The 16,177-nt window shown below is 36.8% G+C and overlaps 2 protein-coding genes across 2 annotated transcripts; one reads left to right on the top strand and one right to left on the bottom strand.

Annotated features, from left to right (window-relative positions):
• Window positions 1–781: 781 nt before the first annotated feature.
• LOC306870422 (myelin protein zero-like protein 2) lies at window positions 782–7,159 on the bottom strand. The gene is made up of 4 exons (XM_079417682.1): window positions 6,918–7,159; window positions 3,827–3,996; window positions 3,357–3,567; window positions 782–2,431 (listed from the first exon to the last, which is right to left on the bottom strand). The coding sequence occupies exons 1-4, from the start codon at window positions 6,970–6,972 to the stop codon at window positions 2,268–2,270; spliced, it is 600 nt and encodes a 199-aa protein (XP_079273808.1). The 5' UTR covers window positions 6,973–7,159; the 3' UTR covers window positions 782–2,267.
• A 4,985-nt stretch (window positions 7,160–12,144) lies between these two features.
• Window positions 12,145–15,774, top strand: LOC306870421 (platelet-activating factor acetylhydrolase IB subunit alpha2-like). Its single transcript, XM_079417681.1, has 6 exons — window positions 12,145–12,516; window positions 12,943–13,027; window positions 13,164–13,253; window positions 14,045–14,161; window positions 14,261–14,383; window positions 14,519–15,774. The coding sequence occupies exons 2-6, from the start codon at window positions 12,950–12,952 to the stop codon at window positions 14,795–14,797; spliced, it is 687 nt and encodes a 228-aa protein (XP_079273807.1). The 5' UTR covers window positions 12,145–12,516; window positions 12,943–12,949; the 3' UTR covers window positions 14,798–15,774.
• The last annotated feature ends 403 nt before the right edge of the window (window positions 15,775–16,177 follow it).

Raw genomic sequence — 16,177 nt, 5'->3', positions numbered from 1 at the left:
GTAACCCACTAGTAATGACTCAAGAATGATCAAATCCTTTTAAAGGAACTACTAACTACTTGGATAGTATTCTAAAGTGAAAAGCATCATAACTCCCTAATATTGACTGACGTCATTTTAAGCTTTTGAGATATATGTAAGGTTTTGGATAGTAATGACTCAAGTGTTACTACATCCGTCTGAAGAAACTACTAATTATTTGGATCAGATTCTAAACTGAAGATCCCACTAACCCACTAAGTATTGTATGTCACAGGTCACATCAAGTATCCATATACAGTATTGACAAGTGAGGCGTCAAAAATATCCATGCTGATAACATCACACACTGGGACAGTGCAGAAGTGTGCGTGTGTTTGTGGGATGAGGGCTGCAGTTTGGAGTTTTGAGGCTGCTCTGCAGCGCTGTGCTGCACTGAATGTGCCGAGGGTTTTTTCTGCTTTTCTGGACCAGTTCCCACCAATGCTGCATTTCTTTCTCATCAGACACACACACACACACACACACACACACACACACACACACAGAGGTGTCCTCTGCTGGTGCAGCAAAGAGTCTGGCAGGGGACAAGCCTCTTTCAGCACTCTCTGGTATACTGCAGTGAGTGAGCAAACACACTCATGTACAGGAAGTCAGGTTGTCTATCTGGTTGAAACAATTGAAAATCTATAAATTCAATTACTCCTTTTAAGTTTAGGACTTTGAAGTCCGTCATCCATCTTAGTAGTGCGCACGCACACACACACACACACACACACACACAAGAACAGAGTGTGTGTTTATAATAAACAGGCTCATGATTTTAGTGTGCGTTTATAATAAACACTCTCATGATTGACCTCAGATCAATGTAATGTAACACAAGCAGTAATATACTGTCTTGTCTCTCTGTCTCTTAAACACATGCTTTTAAACTACATCCTTTCATTGTGCTAAGTTTTGCTACAATAATAAACACACATTTATGTTCTGATTACAGCCATGTTTAACAAAGGAGCCTGTGCAAAGATGGTCCATTTGAGGGAGATGGATCTCTGGCTGTTCACTGTATTGAATGAAGCTCTTAACTCATGTTATCACTATTTTATGACAGACTTTACAGCCACCAGAGGGTGCTTTTTCATATATTTAATTTGCAATATTTATTCAGCAACAATGTTTATTTATTGATTTTTGCAGATATGTTCAATTCTTGTCTGTGTTTTTATGACTATGACAGTCTACTTTGAGTAAACACTTTAATAATCATAAAATCTGTCAGTTTAATGGAAGCACAACCAAAACTAGGATAGCTAAATTTAAGTTAGAATTGAACCCTTGCAAAAAAAAGTCCAACATGAACTGGCATACCATCAGACTCAGTGGGTTAGGTAAATAGTAAAAAGAAACCATGTGTTGTTTTTATGGCTTTTAAAACTAGCTTTACCATCTCAAAATTTCAAAGAGAACATTCACAATTAAAAAAAAAAAATGTTTTATTTACTTTTAAAATGTCAATTAAAAGAAAAATCTATAAACATTTGTAAAATCTAATACAACTAATGTAATAAAAAATAATTTGATATGAACAGACAAGTACAGTATTTTTTTCGAAACAACAATTAAAGGATGAATTTACTCAATTAAATCCATGCAGCATTGATGAACATAATCCCAGAACACTGAAGATTTGAGATGGGCAGTACAAACAACAATAAAAGTCCAAGTATTACATTTGTTCGATCATTTTTTTTCATGCAGTTTCCCTTTGATCAATCCATTCTGCAAGCTTTATTTACAAAATTTGTTACTGATTTTAGAATTTACATTGCTCCCTTAAATGGATAGTTTTTTTGCTGCACAGGTTTACTGTATGTGATGGAAACGGCTGTAAAGTAGTAAAACAGACAAACACAGAGTGAAGAATGACAAAAATTCTCAATCATACTGGCAGCAACACTCAATGAAGTCAGAGTTTAAACACACAAAACAGTTAATATCTCACATTTTTTTAAGAATACAAAAGATGTATGATATAACTTTACATATTAAATTTGACCTCACCTTAAGTTTTCATACATAAAAAGGTTATGATACCTAAAAACATATCTCTGTAAAATTATGAATAGAAGTAAGCTTCTACCGATCAATTTGCCATATAGATACTGTTATTTCTTATAATTAGAAAATCCTGTGTTGAAATATGTCATCACTAGTAGTTAAAGAGGGGTTAGTCCAGACAGAAAACTAACAGCAGACAGCACAGACCCTGAGTCGGACATCCTTTCTCACAGCACCTGATCCTTTGATTTGTGGTTCTCCATCTCAACAGCCATGTCATCGTTCTGTCTCCGGAATACCCGCACAACAATATAAATGATGAGGATCAAGAGAACAACGCCAATGGATCCACCCACAGCTATTGCCAGAATTCCAATTTCAGAGAATGAAACTATAAGAAGAAAACAGAATGTATTCTTAATGCTCAGCTGCCTTCTTGAATGTTTATTTTAAAATGTATGTTCTTATTAACATTATTATCCTTTTTAATACCATTACTGGCATCTTGTTTTAATTATTTTTCCTGTCACTGCTTTTATTGTATAAACTGATGATTTGGCAATACTGTATAAAATAATAATGCCCATTAACACAGGTGGGTAGTAACTGATTACATGTAATCTGGATTACGTTTCCAAAAATTAGGTACTTGTATTTAGATTAAATTATATTTCAAAATACTCGTAATCAGACTACAGTTCATTTTTATTGATTGAATAATTATACATTATTCACACAATATCGATAAATTATTCATAATTTATTGTTTCTTCCTAATTCTTCTTTTCCATCTTTTAAGTCTTTCTTTCTAATTAATTATTAGCTTTTCATTAAACTGACGTACCCCTTGCAGTTGCCTCACGAACCCCAGCTTGTAAAACATTAATGTAATGTAATGCTTAATGCATTTCATGTTGTTAATAGCAATGAATAGAATATATTTTCTTTCCCTTAGTATTTTTATATCAATATGGTACAAGATTATCCTTTTTAAATCAATGTGATAAACAGGTAAGGTCAAAAGTAATCAAAAATTTGATGTGAACTTTATCAGAGAATGACCAGTGAACTGAATATCGCTCACTGTTGCTACTCTTACACTCTCGGTGTCTGTACCATAACAGTCTCAGAGAAGACTGTCTGCTATTCTAGCCCGGTTGATTAGACACTTCTGTCCTTCAGCTGCTGGGATCAAAGAAAGAACACAATATCCTGCTTATAAGACCTTCACCTCCACTGCTACACAGGTTTGGAAGGGTGAGTAAATGATTTTTCAAGCTCATTTTTCAAACAAGTGGCACAGCATCTGCTCTTACCTTTTTCAACGACTTTGAGGCTGATCTCGCCTACAAAGCCCTGGATGTCGGGTGGATTTTTGACTTGGCAGCTGTAGGTACCATTAAATCTGAACTGCACATTTTTCAGCGTAATGGATGCGTCACCCTTCAGTATATTGCCAGACCATACAGCATGACCCTTAAACATGCCTATATCCGGGGGAAATGCACTTTTTTGGTAGTGAAAAATCTATGACAGAATAAAAGAAAGAGAGAGAAAGGTTGTTAAATTGGAAAGTTAAATAGGAAGGAAGGACTATGACCCACTGAAATGAGGTTGGAATTGGGGTATATAAAAAAGTGAAAGAGGAATAATAGAGAGAAAAGGGGCAGAAGGAAAATTGTATTGTAGACTTTTGATCAGCATTTTAAGAGGGCCTCAGCCTCATTTCTCCTAGTAGTAAATAAAGATTTTCAGACACATTAACTCCACACCCATTCAGTCTCACCGATTCTTCTGTCGTCTTTCCGAGTGGTCGGAAGCTCCAGGATACAGAGACTCTTTCTTCGGAGAGAGGATGTGTAGATTTAAATGTACATTTGAGCCGTACATCTGTCCCATTGACTGCCTCCAACTCTGAGGACGTAAGCAACTCCATTCCCTCCACCTGATGTACACCTGATAACCATGGATTAACATGTTACTAAGAGAAGTATATAGGTGACACAAACAGCTCATTCCATCAACATTTACACTCCCTCACCCTAAACTCGGCACTAAAATGTACATTCTATGGCCTTGAAGCAAACATTGAATGAGAAAACCATAATGTTACCACAAACTTCATGACAGATATATACAGGTGCATCTCAATAAATTAGAATGTTGTGGAAAAGTTCATTTATTTCAGTAATTCAACTCAAATTGTGAAACTCGTGTATTAAATAAATTCAATGCACACAGACTGAAGTTCTTTAAGTCTTTGGTTCTTTTAATTGTGATGATTTAGGCTCCCATTTAACAAAAACCCACCAATTCACTATCTCAACAAATTAGAATACTTCATAAGACCAATAAAAAAACATTTTTAGTGAATTGTTGGCCTTCTGGGAAGTATGTTCATTTACTGTATATGTACTCAATACTTGGTAGGGGCTCCTTTTGCTTTAATTACTGCCTCAATTCGGCATGGCATGGAGGCAATCAGCCTGTGGCACCGCTGAGGTGGTATGGAAGCCCAGGTTGCTTTGATAGCGGCCTTCAGATCATCTGCAGTGTTGGGTCTGGTGTCTCTCATCTTCCTCTTGACAGTACCCCATAGATTCTCTATCTAACACCATGGTCATTGAACCAGCTTTTGGTACTTTTGGCAGTGTGGGCAGGTGCCAAGTCCTGCTGGAAAATGAAATCAGCATCTCCATAAAGCTTGTCAGCAGAAGGAAGCATGAAGTGCTCTAAAATTTCCTGGTAGATGGCTGCGTTGACTGTGGACTTCAGAAAACACAGTGGACCAACACCAGCAGATGACATGGCAGCCCAAATCATCACTGACTCTGGAAACTTCACACTGGACTTCAAGCAACATAGATTCTGTGCCTCTCCAGACTCTGGGACCTTGATTTCCAAATGAAATGCAAAATTTACTTTTATCTGAAAAGAGGACTGTGGACCACTGTGCAACAGTCCAGTTCTTTTTCTCCACAGCCCAGGTAAGACATTTCTGAAGTTGTCTCTGGTTCAGAAGTGGCTTGGTAGCCCTTTTCCTGAAGACGTCTGAGCGTGGTGACTCTAGGTGCACTGACTCCAGCTTCAGTCCACTCCTTGTGAAGCTCTCCCAAGTGTTTGAATCAGCTTTGCTTGACAGTATTCTCAAACTAGCGGTCATCCCTGTTGCTTGTGCACCTTTTCCTACCCAAATTCTTCCTTCCAGTCAACTTGGCATTTAATATGCTTTGATACAGCACTCTGTAAACAGCCACACCTTTCAGGAATGACCCTCTGTGACTTACCCTCTTTGTGGAGGGCGTCAATGTTCGTCTTCTGGATCATTGCCAAGTCAGCAGTCTTCCCCATTATTGTGGTTTCAAAGAACAAGAGATACCCGGAATTTATACTGTAGGGATGGTCATTAATTGATACTCAAATGTAAATATTCTAATATTTTGAGATACTGATTTTTGACTTTCATAAGCTGTAAGCTCTAATCATCAAAATTAAAACAAAAAAACTTTTGAAATGTTTTACTTTACATGTAATGAATCTAAAATATATGAAAGTTTCCCTTTTTGAAATAACTTACAAGAAAAAATGAACTTTTTCCCGACATTCTAATTTATTGAGATGCACCTGTAGATACTTGTCGTAGAAATGTTCATGTCATAACTCTCTTCTCAGACCTAATTTACAATTCATTATCAGATCGGTACAATCAGATGTTACAAAGTAAAACCTCTCACATGAAAATCACATAACCGCCAAATCATTTTCTTTTATTAATACTGTATATTGACAAGTAAAAACAGAGATGACAATACCTGTATCTAAAGATTAGCCTACATTCTCTGTTGTACATGCCATATTTTGACAATCATATTAAATCCCAAGCTTTACACACAACTGAATAGGTATTTAAAATATTCAGTGCAATCTTAAGGGTTTTAAATCAGTCCTTCCAGCTAACAATTAGCCACAACAATCTGAACCATCAAAACACTTTTACAGTTTCACATGCTGGCAATGATTAATTTGTTTTATTCAGTCACATGGGACTATTGCTGCACTGAGATGTGCTGCACTTAGTATCCTGAACTAAATATTACGCATTAAGGTAAAGCTTTCATGGGTCCTGCTGTGATCAGTGTTTAACTCTGCTTAAACTGAGACTGCAGCCGTTCCAACCATTAAATCTGTTTCACTAGATCAGTGGTTTTCAAACCTCTTGCAGTCTCCACTAATGAGCTGATGAGTTGAATCAGGTGGGATAGATGAGGGAGACATACAAAATGTGCAGGGTTGGAGGTAGCCTACTCCAGGACAGGTTTGAGAACCATTGCACTAGATCACTCTCTACTCAGTAGGCCTACCTATATAGGCTATTTGTAAATACGTTTATGTATTTTGAGTAGTATATTTTTTGCGTACTTCATTTTAGATGTTATTTTTATTAAAAAATAAATTATATTTCTTCCAATTGTTACTACATGTTTTTTTCTACCTATATTGTTAATCTTTCTTACCGCACCTGCTAACCACTTCAAGACTGTGTAATTCCTGCATTAACCCCCTGAGGATCAATCTAATCTCATATAATCTTGTTTTATGAACGGCAGCACAGTGTAAATCTGATAAGTGTCTAATTAGTGCCGCAGAATAACACTAAAAATGAGTAGTGGTTAAACTATACTAGTTTACTCTCTGAGACTACAGTAGTATAATGTGACCACAGTAGTCTCAATTTGCCAAACGTAGCAGGCTGAGAATCTTCCTAACGACACCAATTATGACTCGTTGAATAAAAATATTTAAAACACATTAAGTAAATAAACGTTTTAGATTTTTATTCCGAAATCAAAGGTGGATCCAGGAAGTAGGAAACTCACCTGTCAAGACAAGCGCACATAGCGCAGGAAACAGGTAAATCCAGACACGACTCATAGGAAAAATATTACCGGAGGAGCTATCAGAGCTCCTTTAAATGGTAGGAGCCTACTATTAACCAGCCTATATATCTAGCCACTTGCTGTATTTATACACAATATCTGAATATTAGTTATACTTCGGCACTCCTGAAGACAGCGGCCATGCTAAACCACTCACACTGTTTGCTCTTCTCCGTGAGTGGAAAGAGGAGGAGTTAACAAAAACCGGTCAGGACGAGGCCTACCTGCACATCAGGGGGCGTATTACAGAAAGATCCTAACTTTAAAATCTTATCTTATCTGTTTGGTAACCATGGTAATTTCAGTTAGGACCACATTTAGGACAAAAGCTATTACAGAACAGCGTTTCCTAAGTGCATTATCCTATCTTAACTACAGATAGGAAAGGGGTATTACAGAAACCTCCTAACTTGACAAAAAACCCTAAAAACTGTCTTAACTGTGGGACAACCCCACAGCTGTCCTAACTTTAAAATTATTTGAAAGCTAACGGGAAAAAACGCTTACAACTGTGCTGTCCGACAATGGTATTACATTTATTAATAGTTGAAAATGAAAAACGAAGATGTTTAATGGTAGAAAGACTATTGGAGGACCCTGAAGATGTGTTATATTTTGATGACAAAACACTTATAAGTAATTACAGACTGCCACACAACATATTACAGTCAGCACAGGAACGGCAACCAGCATTATAGAGACCAACAAAAGTGTCACGGAGTATTACTAGTTGTAGTGCAAGTGAATAATGCCTTTAATGTCTTTAATTTTTGCAAAAGGCGATTTTGAAAGTGAAGTAGCTTTTGTTTACCTCATCAGCTCCGACAGTGTTGGTTGCTTGGTAACAGACCTGAGAGTGGATTGTCGAGCTTGATTATGTCATTTAAGATTTCCTAACTACTTTACTTACTTTACTTTTAGTCATTTAGCAGACGCTTTTATCCAAAGCGACTTACAAATAAGAAAAAGTAACTAAAACTACAAGTTAACACTCTGTAAATACTCTATACACACCCATATAAGAAAATACAAAAATTAAATAAAATTGACAAATGCATACAACAACAACATTTCAATAGTATACATATAAAGGAAAAAATAAATAAAAGCGATATATCCTTTGCCGGTGTCCTAGCCCGCTGGAGTCGCACGGTAGAGCCTATAACTTATGTCTAAAATAGAGATAATATACTATTTTGTAAGATAGGATAAGAATCCCAAATCAAGTTAAGATTTGCTTCTGTAATACGAATTTGCGAAAAATCCTAATTTAATATATATCTTATCGCCCCCATTTGGGGCCTCGCAGGTGAAAATAACCTACCTAAATTAAAATGGTAACAGTTCGTGACAAAGTGTGCTTACACAAACAAATTAGGTATCTTTGGAAAGAAGACACTCTGGGCTTTACTATCTATCATCCAGAGTTGTTAATGTTCAAAAAGATAAAAAGTTATACACACTGACGTGCCTTGAAAAATATTTTTCCACACTGAATGTTTTTTTATTCCATATACAAATACATGAAATAAGTCCTGGAGCAATCCAGAAAAGTAATGGGTTGAAAGCCATGTGTCTCATGAGTTTATATTTCAAATTTGAAGATGATACCATGAAAAATGAGATTCCTGCAATATTTTTTCTGAAACTATTAATAGTCCCCCCACCCCCCTGTTTGAGGAAAAATAACCACCAAATGGATTGCAGAATTATACAAGCTATTTTAGTCATTATACATGTTCCTGCATAGTTTTTCAACTATAAAATAATAGACAGATTTATTTGAGCACTAAAAAATACAAAAATAATTATTTGAGTAATAAAAAAGGAAAAAAAATAGAAAAAAAATGCTTTGTATATAGTATGTATACTGAAGAATTCTGATTGCCAGACATGAAGTGATATTGCCAGACATGGTCATACAGTCAGTAATCACACGCTGATGTGCGTCCAAACAGATGATAATCAAACAGATGGGCCATATAATCAATAATAGCCGATCATTGAATCACAATGATAGCCGTCATAGAGTCGGTAATAAACACGCTGATGTCCGTCCATACAGATTATAATCATGCAGATACGGCCACATTCCCCACACAATACACACACACACATATAAAAAATGTAGAAGAAAAAAAAAAAGTTTTTTATGGATAAAGCAGATCGCTAAGTTACGCCCCGCTCAGATGACAGCGTCATAGCCTGCGTCAGAGCTGGCAGGAGGGAGCGCCAAATTCAAATAATCTATATTCCGCTTTTCTGAGACTTTTTTTCCGTGGACGGTCTCATTATGTTTGTAAAACTGTATGCTGCAACACCGTGTTGTTTTTTTTACCACCAAGACGCTGTTTTTGAGTGTAATTTACTCCATAACGGACGCGAACAGTAACTCCCGAAGAAATGAAACGTAAACAAAGGAATATTCATCCTTATTACAACGTTATTGTTTCGCTGGACTAAAAGTGCTCGCTGGGATGTTGTTCTGTGGACCCTTACCTCTCTAACTAAACTGGAATTTCAGCAGTGGACGCGTTTGTGGCTCGTTATTACAATGATAAAGGTACGTGCTGCTTTTTTACTCTGCGTGTTTGGATGTGTACTGCTTACACAAATGTAGCAAATACATTCCTTATAAGCTTTCCATCGAAAAACAGCGATCTGTCGTCGATGCTTGAGGCTTAGACCCTCAGAATGATATATAGTTTGTCAAGATTAATTTTGTCCCGTTTCATTTATTCTATTAGAAAACAATGACACATGCAAACAAAGAGCGTTCAGTGCGACGTCGCTCTGGTGAACGTTAACAGGTTTAAGACCTAAAATAAGAAACTTTCCGTATTACACCCCCTTCCCAAATGAACTGCTCTCCTTTATGTATCCAGTACATGCCACTGCATGTTTCTCATAAGCAGTGTAGCAACAACATGCATTCTAATCGAAATAATAATTAACACAGTTTCGTTTCCTACAGGGATTTAGATGTTCATTTCATTTGTTTTTCTCTCCCACTAAAACAAATGTAAGCCTACTACATAAAGTTATTCTTAAACGAGACTAAAACAAAAATATTTAGTCTAACTCTATTTGCACTTGAAATGTGTAATCACAGAAAGCACACTAATGTCAGTGTGACATTTATTTATTTATTTTTACTCTGCTGCCATCTTGTGGAATATTGAAAAGTTGCAGCCGCAGCCTTCAGGTTCAAGTGACGTCATCAAAAAAATATCCTTAAACTATTTGTGACTCTGGACCACAAAACCAGTCATAAGTAGCACGGGTATATTTGTACCAATAGCCAACAATACATGGGTTAAAATGATTGATTTTTCTTGAAATCATTAGGATATTAAGTAAAGATCGTGTTCCATAAAGATATTTTGTACATTTCCAACCGTAAATATATCAAAACTTAATTTTTAATTAATAAAATGCATTGCTAAGAACTTTATTTAGACAACTTTAAAGGCGATTTTCTTAATTATCATTATTATTATTATTATTATTTAATTTATTTTTTATTTTTGCACCCTCAGATTCCAGATTGTCAAATAGTTGTATCTCGGCCAACAAACCATACATCAATTGAAAACTTATTTATTCAGCTCTCAGATGATGTATAAATCATATATATATATATATATATTAAAAAGACCCTTATGACTGGTTGTGTGGTCCAGGGTCACATTTAGGCACATAAGCCTTCTCATCTCATAGTTTGAAATATTGTAAATGGATCTGTCCTTTTCTTGTGCATAGTGGTGTACTCATTTTGTAAGAACATCCAAATAATTATTTTTGTTAACAACTGTATATTGAATTTTATTCTGTGGAACAGTAGTACAAAACAAAAAGCAGCTGTACAAATTTAGAACCCACCCCTACCCATCCTACCCCTTGGTAGACTTAAAAAAATAAATAAAATAAATAATAATAATATATTAATTAATACTAATAGATTAATAACAATAAAATTATTTTTGCAAAGATTTTTAGAAAAGACAACATTAAAAGCTGAATGCCATGAATTTACAGCTTTCACGTTAGATCCATCCATGTACGAGAATTAGAGAGTTCCATCGAGATACCAACAAATCAACAAATCCAACAAATACACAGTCCACAGTCCTGACAAAAGGTTTTTTTGTAACTAGTTGTGAACGTCTTTCAACATCCCTCCACGTGGAGAGGAGGTGGGTTACAATGGTACCAAACCGAGATTTACACTGCCTAAGCAGAACTCCCGAAAAAACAAGATGCTTCAATTTATACGGATAAACAATAGATTCCTCATTTGCTCTCCAAGACACAGAAGCGTCAGGATCAAACCAAACTGCTAAAAGGCGGAGGGAAAAGGCTTGAGCATACAGTCTAAAATTAGGGAAAGAAAGACCTCCAATCTACATTGTTGTAAGTAGTCAGTTTAATACGAGGACGTATCCCATCCCATATACCGTGGAACATCCAAATAATTATTTTAAAAAATGCTTAGTTTTATGAATGCTTAATTTTATCAAAGCTCTGTATTGTCTGTTTTTCATTATCTTTTAAAAAAATATATAAATATTGTATGGATAATCAGGTAGTGCCATATGTTGCTTCGGTCCAGTAAATGTTGAAATATTAACAATATTAATCTTTTTCTACGTTTATTTTGTATAAATAATGAGAACAAAAATATAGGCCCTACATGTATGACCGACCTCAAGGTGGTAATTTTTTTCAATCAGACTAGAAGAATTTTTACTCGGGCTACTAAAAGTATAAACTGAATAGCTTACTTTTATAAATTCCGAGTATGGAATTTCCCTTTCCTTTCACTTCCCTTGCCCTTTAACTGAATGATCAGTCAGACTGCAGGCATGTATTGTGTACAAGTTGTGTACGTTTTAATCACATATTCATTCTATTATATTCATGATTAAAATGCCTTAGAAATCCACGATTCAAATATGATACATCTTTATCGGGTTAGCAACAATATTAAGTTTATCGAACTGTTCTAAATATAAATATTCTAAATAACTGTTCTGAAATATAAGCAGGGCACTCTTTCTCGTGTGATGCCGCTTCGATTATAACAGTTATTCCAATCACAGATCTCGCCTTCACGAGGATGAATGGGAAGTGAGTGCTGATGGCTGGAGGCGGAAGTGAGGCTTCCAGAAAGTGCGAGAGCGGTTGCGCAGGGAAGTGGGGAGGTGGTTGGCTGGATGCTATTCGATTTACATAACCCAAACATTTACTGTGATTTATTGAAAAGACCTCGCGCTAAATACCCTCATAACTGTAACGTCCAACATTATTGTTACTGTGTAGCCTGAGTCAGCAAAGGTTGCATTGCTTTCTAAGGGAGAGCTGGAAAAACAAAGCCGAGGTGCGCGGCAGCAGAAACACTCATCTGCATCTTCCACCGGACAGTCAGTCCGTCAGTCGACTGCGGTGCTGCTGTACGTGACCGAGGGAGCCCTGCCCTGCTCTGCTGCACACCAGCTGCTCACTCACTGCAGACGGGATTTGCAAACACTGTAGCCAGGTTAGTCAAAAGGAAACGTGCGTAGAGATGGACGTGATGTGCGGGAATGTGGTTTCCTTTTGTCCCGGCTGTTGATTCATTCTTCTTCGTTATGCTATCAGACAAACAATACTGTGACCATAATCCCTGACAGGAGCAGTCATTAAAGAACATTATGAAGCGTTAATCTTTACCTCACAGCCTTTGCTGTATGTTGGCTTCATCCGGGGTCCATCATGACCATCCTCCTCCTCCTCATCCTCACAACACTAAAAGCAAAAAACAGGCGCTCTTTGTGCGGCGTAACCAGCGTTTATGTATCCGAAATTATATGCGTGTCCTTTCAATTAATTATATTTAGCTATTGACAGTTGAATGACTAAATGGCTGTTCATTTCCATTACGTCAACACGTCCGCTCATTAGTAGTGTTGTGTTTGTGTTGTAGACTCAGAATGAGCGCCGAGGAGAATCCCGCTGCTGAACCTGCGCCGGTCATCGACGTGCAGGGAGACGGACGCTGGATGTCACAGGTGTGCACCATTTAGGACGACTGTATAAACGTGCTTGTAACAGCTCAAGAGTTGTGCAAATCTTTTCCTGTTTTATAACACCTGGCTTTGATTAAGGGTAGTGTAACATGCTTGGATTTATCCTATATTTTTGCAGCATAACCGGTTTGTGCAGGAGTGCAAGGATGCAGAGCCTGATGTTCTGTTTGTGGGGGACTCAATGGTGCAGCTAATGCAGCAGTATGAGGTGATTATCATCTTGTTAATGAGTCAGTCCATGTAAGGAGAGCCATGTGCGTCCACGACATTCGATTACAATTCCATTTATTCAGTAAGACACTTTTATCCAAATACATATGAGAATAATTGTAACACAAGCAATGAACTCAAAAGAGAAACCAACGATTGGTGCTCCCATACTAAGCGTCCATAAATACAAAAGCAGTAGAGCAGAAGTGTGTGTGCAAAATGTTGAAATGCACTCAACACGTGAACTAATAAAAACTGGCACTCAGTGGTTTGCAAGCTGAAACAATGTTTTTATATTAAAAATTAATTATGAACTTAGTGTACCATAAGAAACTGGTATATTTAAAAAAATATTTTAATGTTTTTATAAGTATTGTACATGTATTCTTATAGCCAGTCTTAGAAATTTAAATATGACATTTTAAATAATCCTAACTACAAAACTTTGCCCTAATAAAAGTTTTTTTATTTCATTTTAATGACTTACTACCCAGCTCTTAGGAATCTGATCGGTCTTTCATGGCATTCAGTGGTCAGAAACTTTTAAATAATGTAAATGTAAATCGAATATATATTGCAGTAATGGCACTTAAAGCAAGTCTTACCGTTCCAAAATGAAAAAGGCATGACTCTTTTTACTTGCATTTTGGTAAATGTGCACCTGATATGTTTTGTGTCTGTTGTAGGTTATTATTAATAATAATCAGCATTTAATTTTTTCTATATATGTACAGAGTTGGTTTACATTAGTTAGAGTTGGTTTACAATTCTTATTGGTACTGGTCTCAGGTGTGGAGGGAACTGTTTTCACCTCTCCATGCTCTGAACTTTGGGATTGGTGGAGACACAACCTGTAATGTGCTGTGGAGACTACAGAATGGAGAACTGGAGAACATCAGACCCAGAGTGAGGAAGCGTTTTTTCTTTATTTGTTCTAAGAGCTTTTAACAATATTTGTTATAAAGTCAAATGTGAGTTCAACGCCTCCTTGTTTGTTTTCCACAGGTGGTGGTTTTATGGGTAGGAACTAATAATCATGAGCACACTGCGGATCAAGTTGCCGGAGGAATATTGGCCATTGCACAGTTACTTCTGTCTTGCCTCCCCAAGTCTAAAATTATTGTTTTGGTGAGTTACCTAAATCACTATGTCTAAATATTAATAATATGAGATTTGTAGTGTTCGAATTAATGCGTATACAGAGTATCAACTCTGAGTAGTTCATTTGTTCTAAGCTGATTAGTTGTAATTCCTGTCATTCAGGGCCTGTTGCCAAGGGGAGAGTTTCCTAACCCTCTCAGAGAGAAAAATGCAGCAGTGAATAATCTACTTCGTGCATCTCTTCCTCAACTCGGCCCTGTTCAGTTTATTGATGCGGGAGGTAGTTTTGTCCACTCCGATGGGACTATTTCTTCTCGAGACATGTTCGACTTCCTACATCTGACCGCCGGTGCATACAGGAGCATATCAACGTCTCTCCACGAGCTGCTGCTTCAAATGTTGGAGGAAACACCTCAGGAGAGGCGAGCCTCACTGGTCTAGGAAGGGGCACAACATTGGTCAATCACTGAAGAGGCAGCGTTAGGACACGTTGGCTATTCAGAATGTACCTAAAATACTTTAGCAAGACAAAGAAAAGTACAAAACAAAAGTGGATGTAGGACAGTGGCCAATTTTATATGATCGGTATAAAATGTGTATATGTAATTAAGATGCATAATAGACAACAGTAAGAGAAAGAAGACTAGATAAGAAATATTTGTGGCAAGAAATAGTTTTTCTTAGGACATGTTGCATTGCGGTGGGACCAGAGTCTCTTCAAAATCCCATTGTCACAGTCTGAACAACCTTTAATAATAGCACTTACTCTGCCAGCGTCTCTGTGCCTTCACACATGCACTCAGTCACACTAACAGTAGTGTTATGATGACAGCATAATGATTCAGACACACAAGAGAAATCATGCCTTTGAAATATGTCTTGCTCCCAATTTCAAGTTCTTTGGCACAGAAGCATATGAGACCTCTATCTCTTTCATATCCCCAATAACTCAATATAGACTGGAGTGAAAACCATCAAACCATGCCATACCTTGTGTGTGAGAGTTTAAGTGTGAGAAAGCTCCTCTTCTTAAGCATCTAATGCACTACCATGAGGTTTTCAGTGTTAATATTTATCTCACTTGCATCCCTGTTTTTGTGTACGTGTCCATGCGCTCTATAAAGCATTATGTAAAGTTAAGTGTGAGTATGGGAGAGCCAGTGGGCAAGAAGTGATGTATAAAGTTGTGTGCGTGTGTATGTATATAAATCTAATCTGTTAGTAATAATGTACAGTACTCTGTGCAAAGTGCTTACATAGCTGGTGCTGGTGTATGTGAATGTTTTTGTGTTCGAGTGTAAGAGATCAACCATCTATAACTGTTTGTATGGCCCTCAAAGCGTGCACAATTACTGCGGCACAACTGCCACTTGCTTCAGATCCAAGCATTCCTAATAAATCAGCAGGGATCGAACCTCATGTGTGTATAATTTATTTTACATGCTGTTAATATGCAATGTTTATATCAGGCTCTTTTTACAACATTTGTACTATGCTTAATGCTTTCAAAAATGACCAAGAGTTTCTATATTCAGTCAGTTATTTTAAAACAGTCTGCTTGAATATTCATTGATCAGTCTGTTTTCAAATGCAAGAATATTAGATCATAGTGCATTTTAAAACAACAAAAGACATGAGAGGCCCATCTTGCTGGAGGCAAACATATATTTCACCATTCATGATTTTGAATCTTATACACCGAATCTGCTTCAGAAATGACAAAATAGTAAAACTCATTCAGTCAGTAGAGGGAGACATAACACCAACCTGTGTAAATGACCTAGTGCGGAATCATGTATATGATTTGTAATCATTCATTAA

This window comes from Barbus barbus, assembly GCF_936440315.1.
Source record: "Barbus barbus genome assembly, chromosome: 5".
Taxonomy (NCBI): domain Eukaryota; kingdom Metazoa; phylum Chordata; class Actinopteri; order Cypriniformes; family Cyprinidae; genus Barbus; species Barbus barbus.
The sequence above is the reverse complement of the archived record's forward strand: the minus strand, read 5'-3'. Positions and strand labels throughout refer to the sequence as shown.

Bases quoted from the DNA above. Each gene is read 5' to 3' on its own strand.
- LOC306870422 (XM_079417682.1), bottom strand. From the start codon at position 6,972: ATGAGTCGTGTCTGGATTTACCTGTTTCCTGCGCTATGTGCGCTTGTC. The intron at 3,997-6,917 runs GTGAGTTTCCTA...CATGGTTATCAG, and splicing joins ATGTGCGCTTGTCTTGACAG to GTGTACATCAGGTGGAGGGA. The intron at 2,432-3,356 runs GTAAGAGCAGAT...TTCTTCTTATAG, and splicing joins CCTCAAAGTCGTTGAAAAAG to TTTCATTCTCTGAAATTGGA.
- LOC306870421 (XM_079417681.1), top strand. From the start codon at position 12,950: ATGAGCGCCGAGGAGAATCCCGCTGCTGAACCTGCGCCGGTCATCGAC. The intron at 13,028-13,163 runs GTGTGCACCATT...ATATTTTTGCAG, and splicing joins ACGGACGCTGGATGTCACAG to CATAACCGGTTTGTGCAGGA. The intron at 13,254-14,044 runs GTGATTATCATC...TACTGGTCTCAG, and splicing joins AGCTAATGCAGCAGTATGAG to GTGTGGAGGGAACTGTTTTC.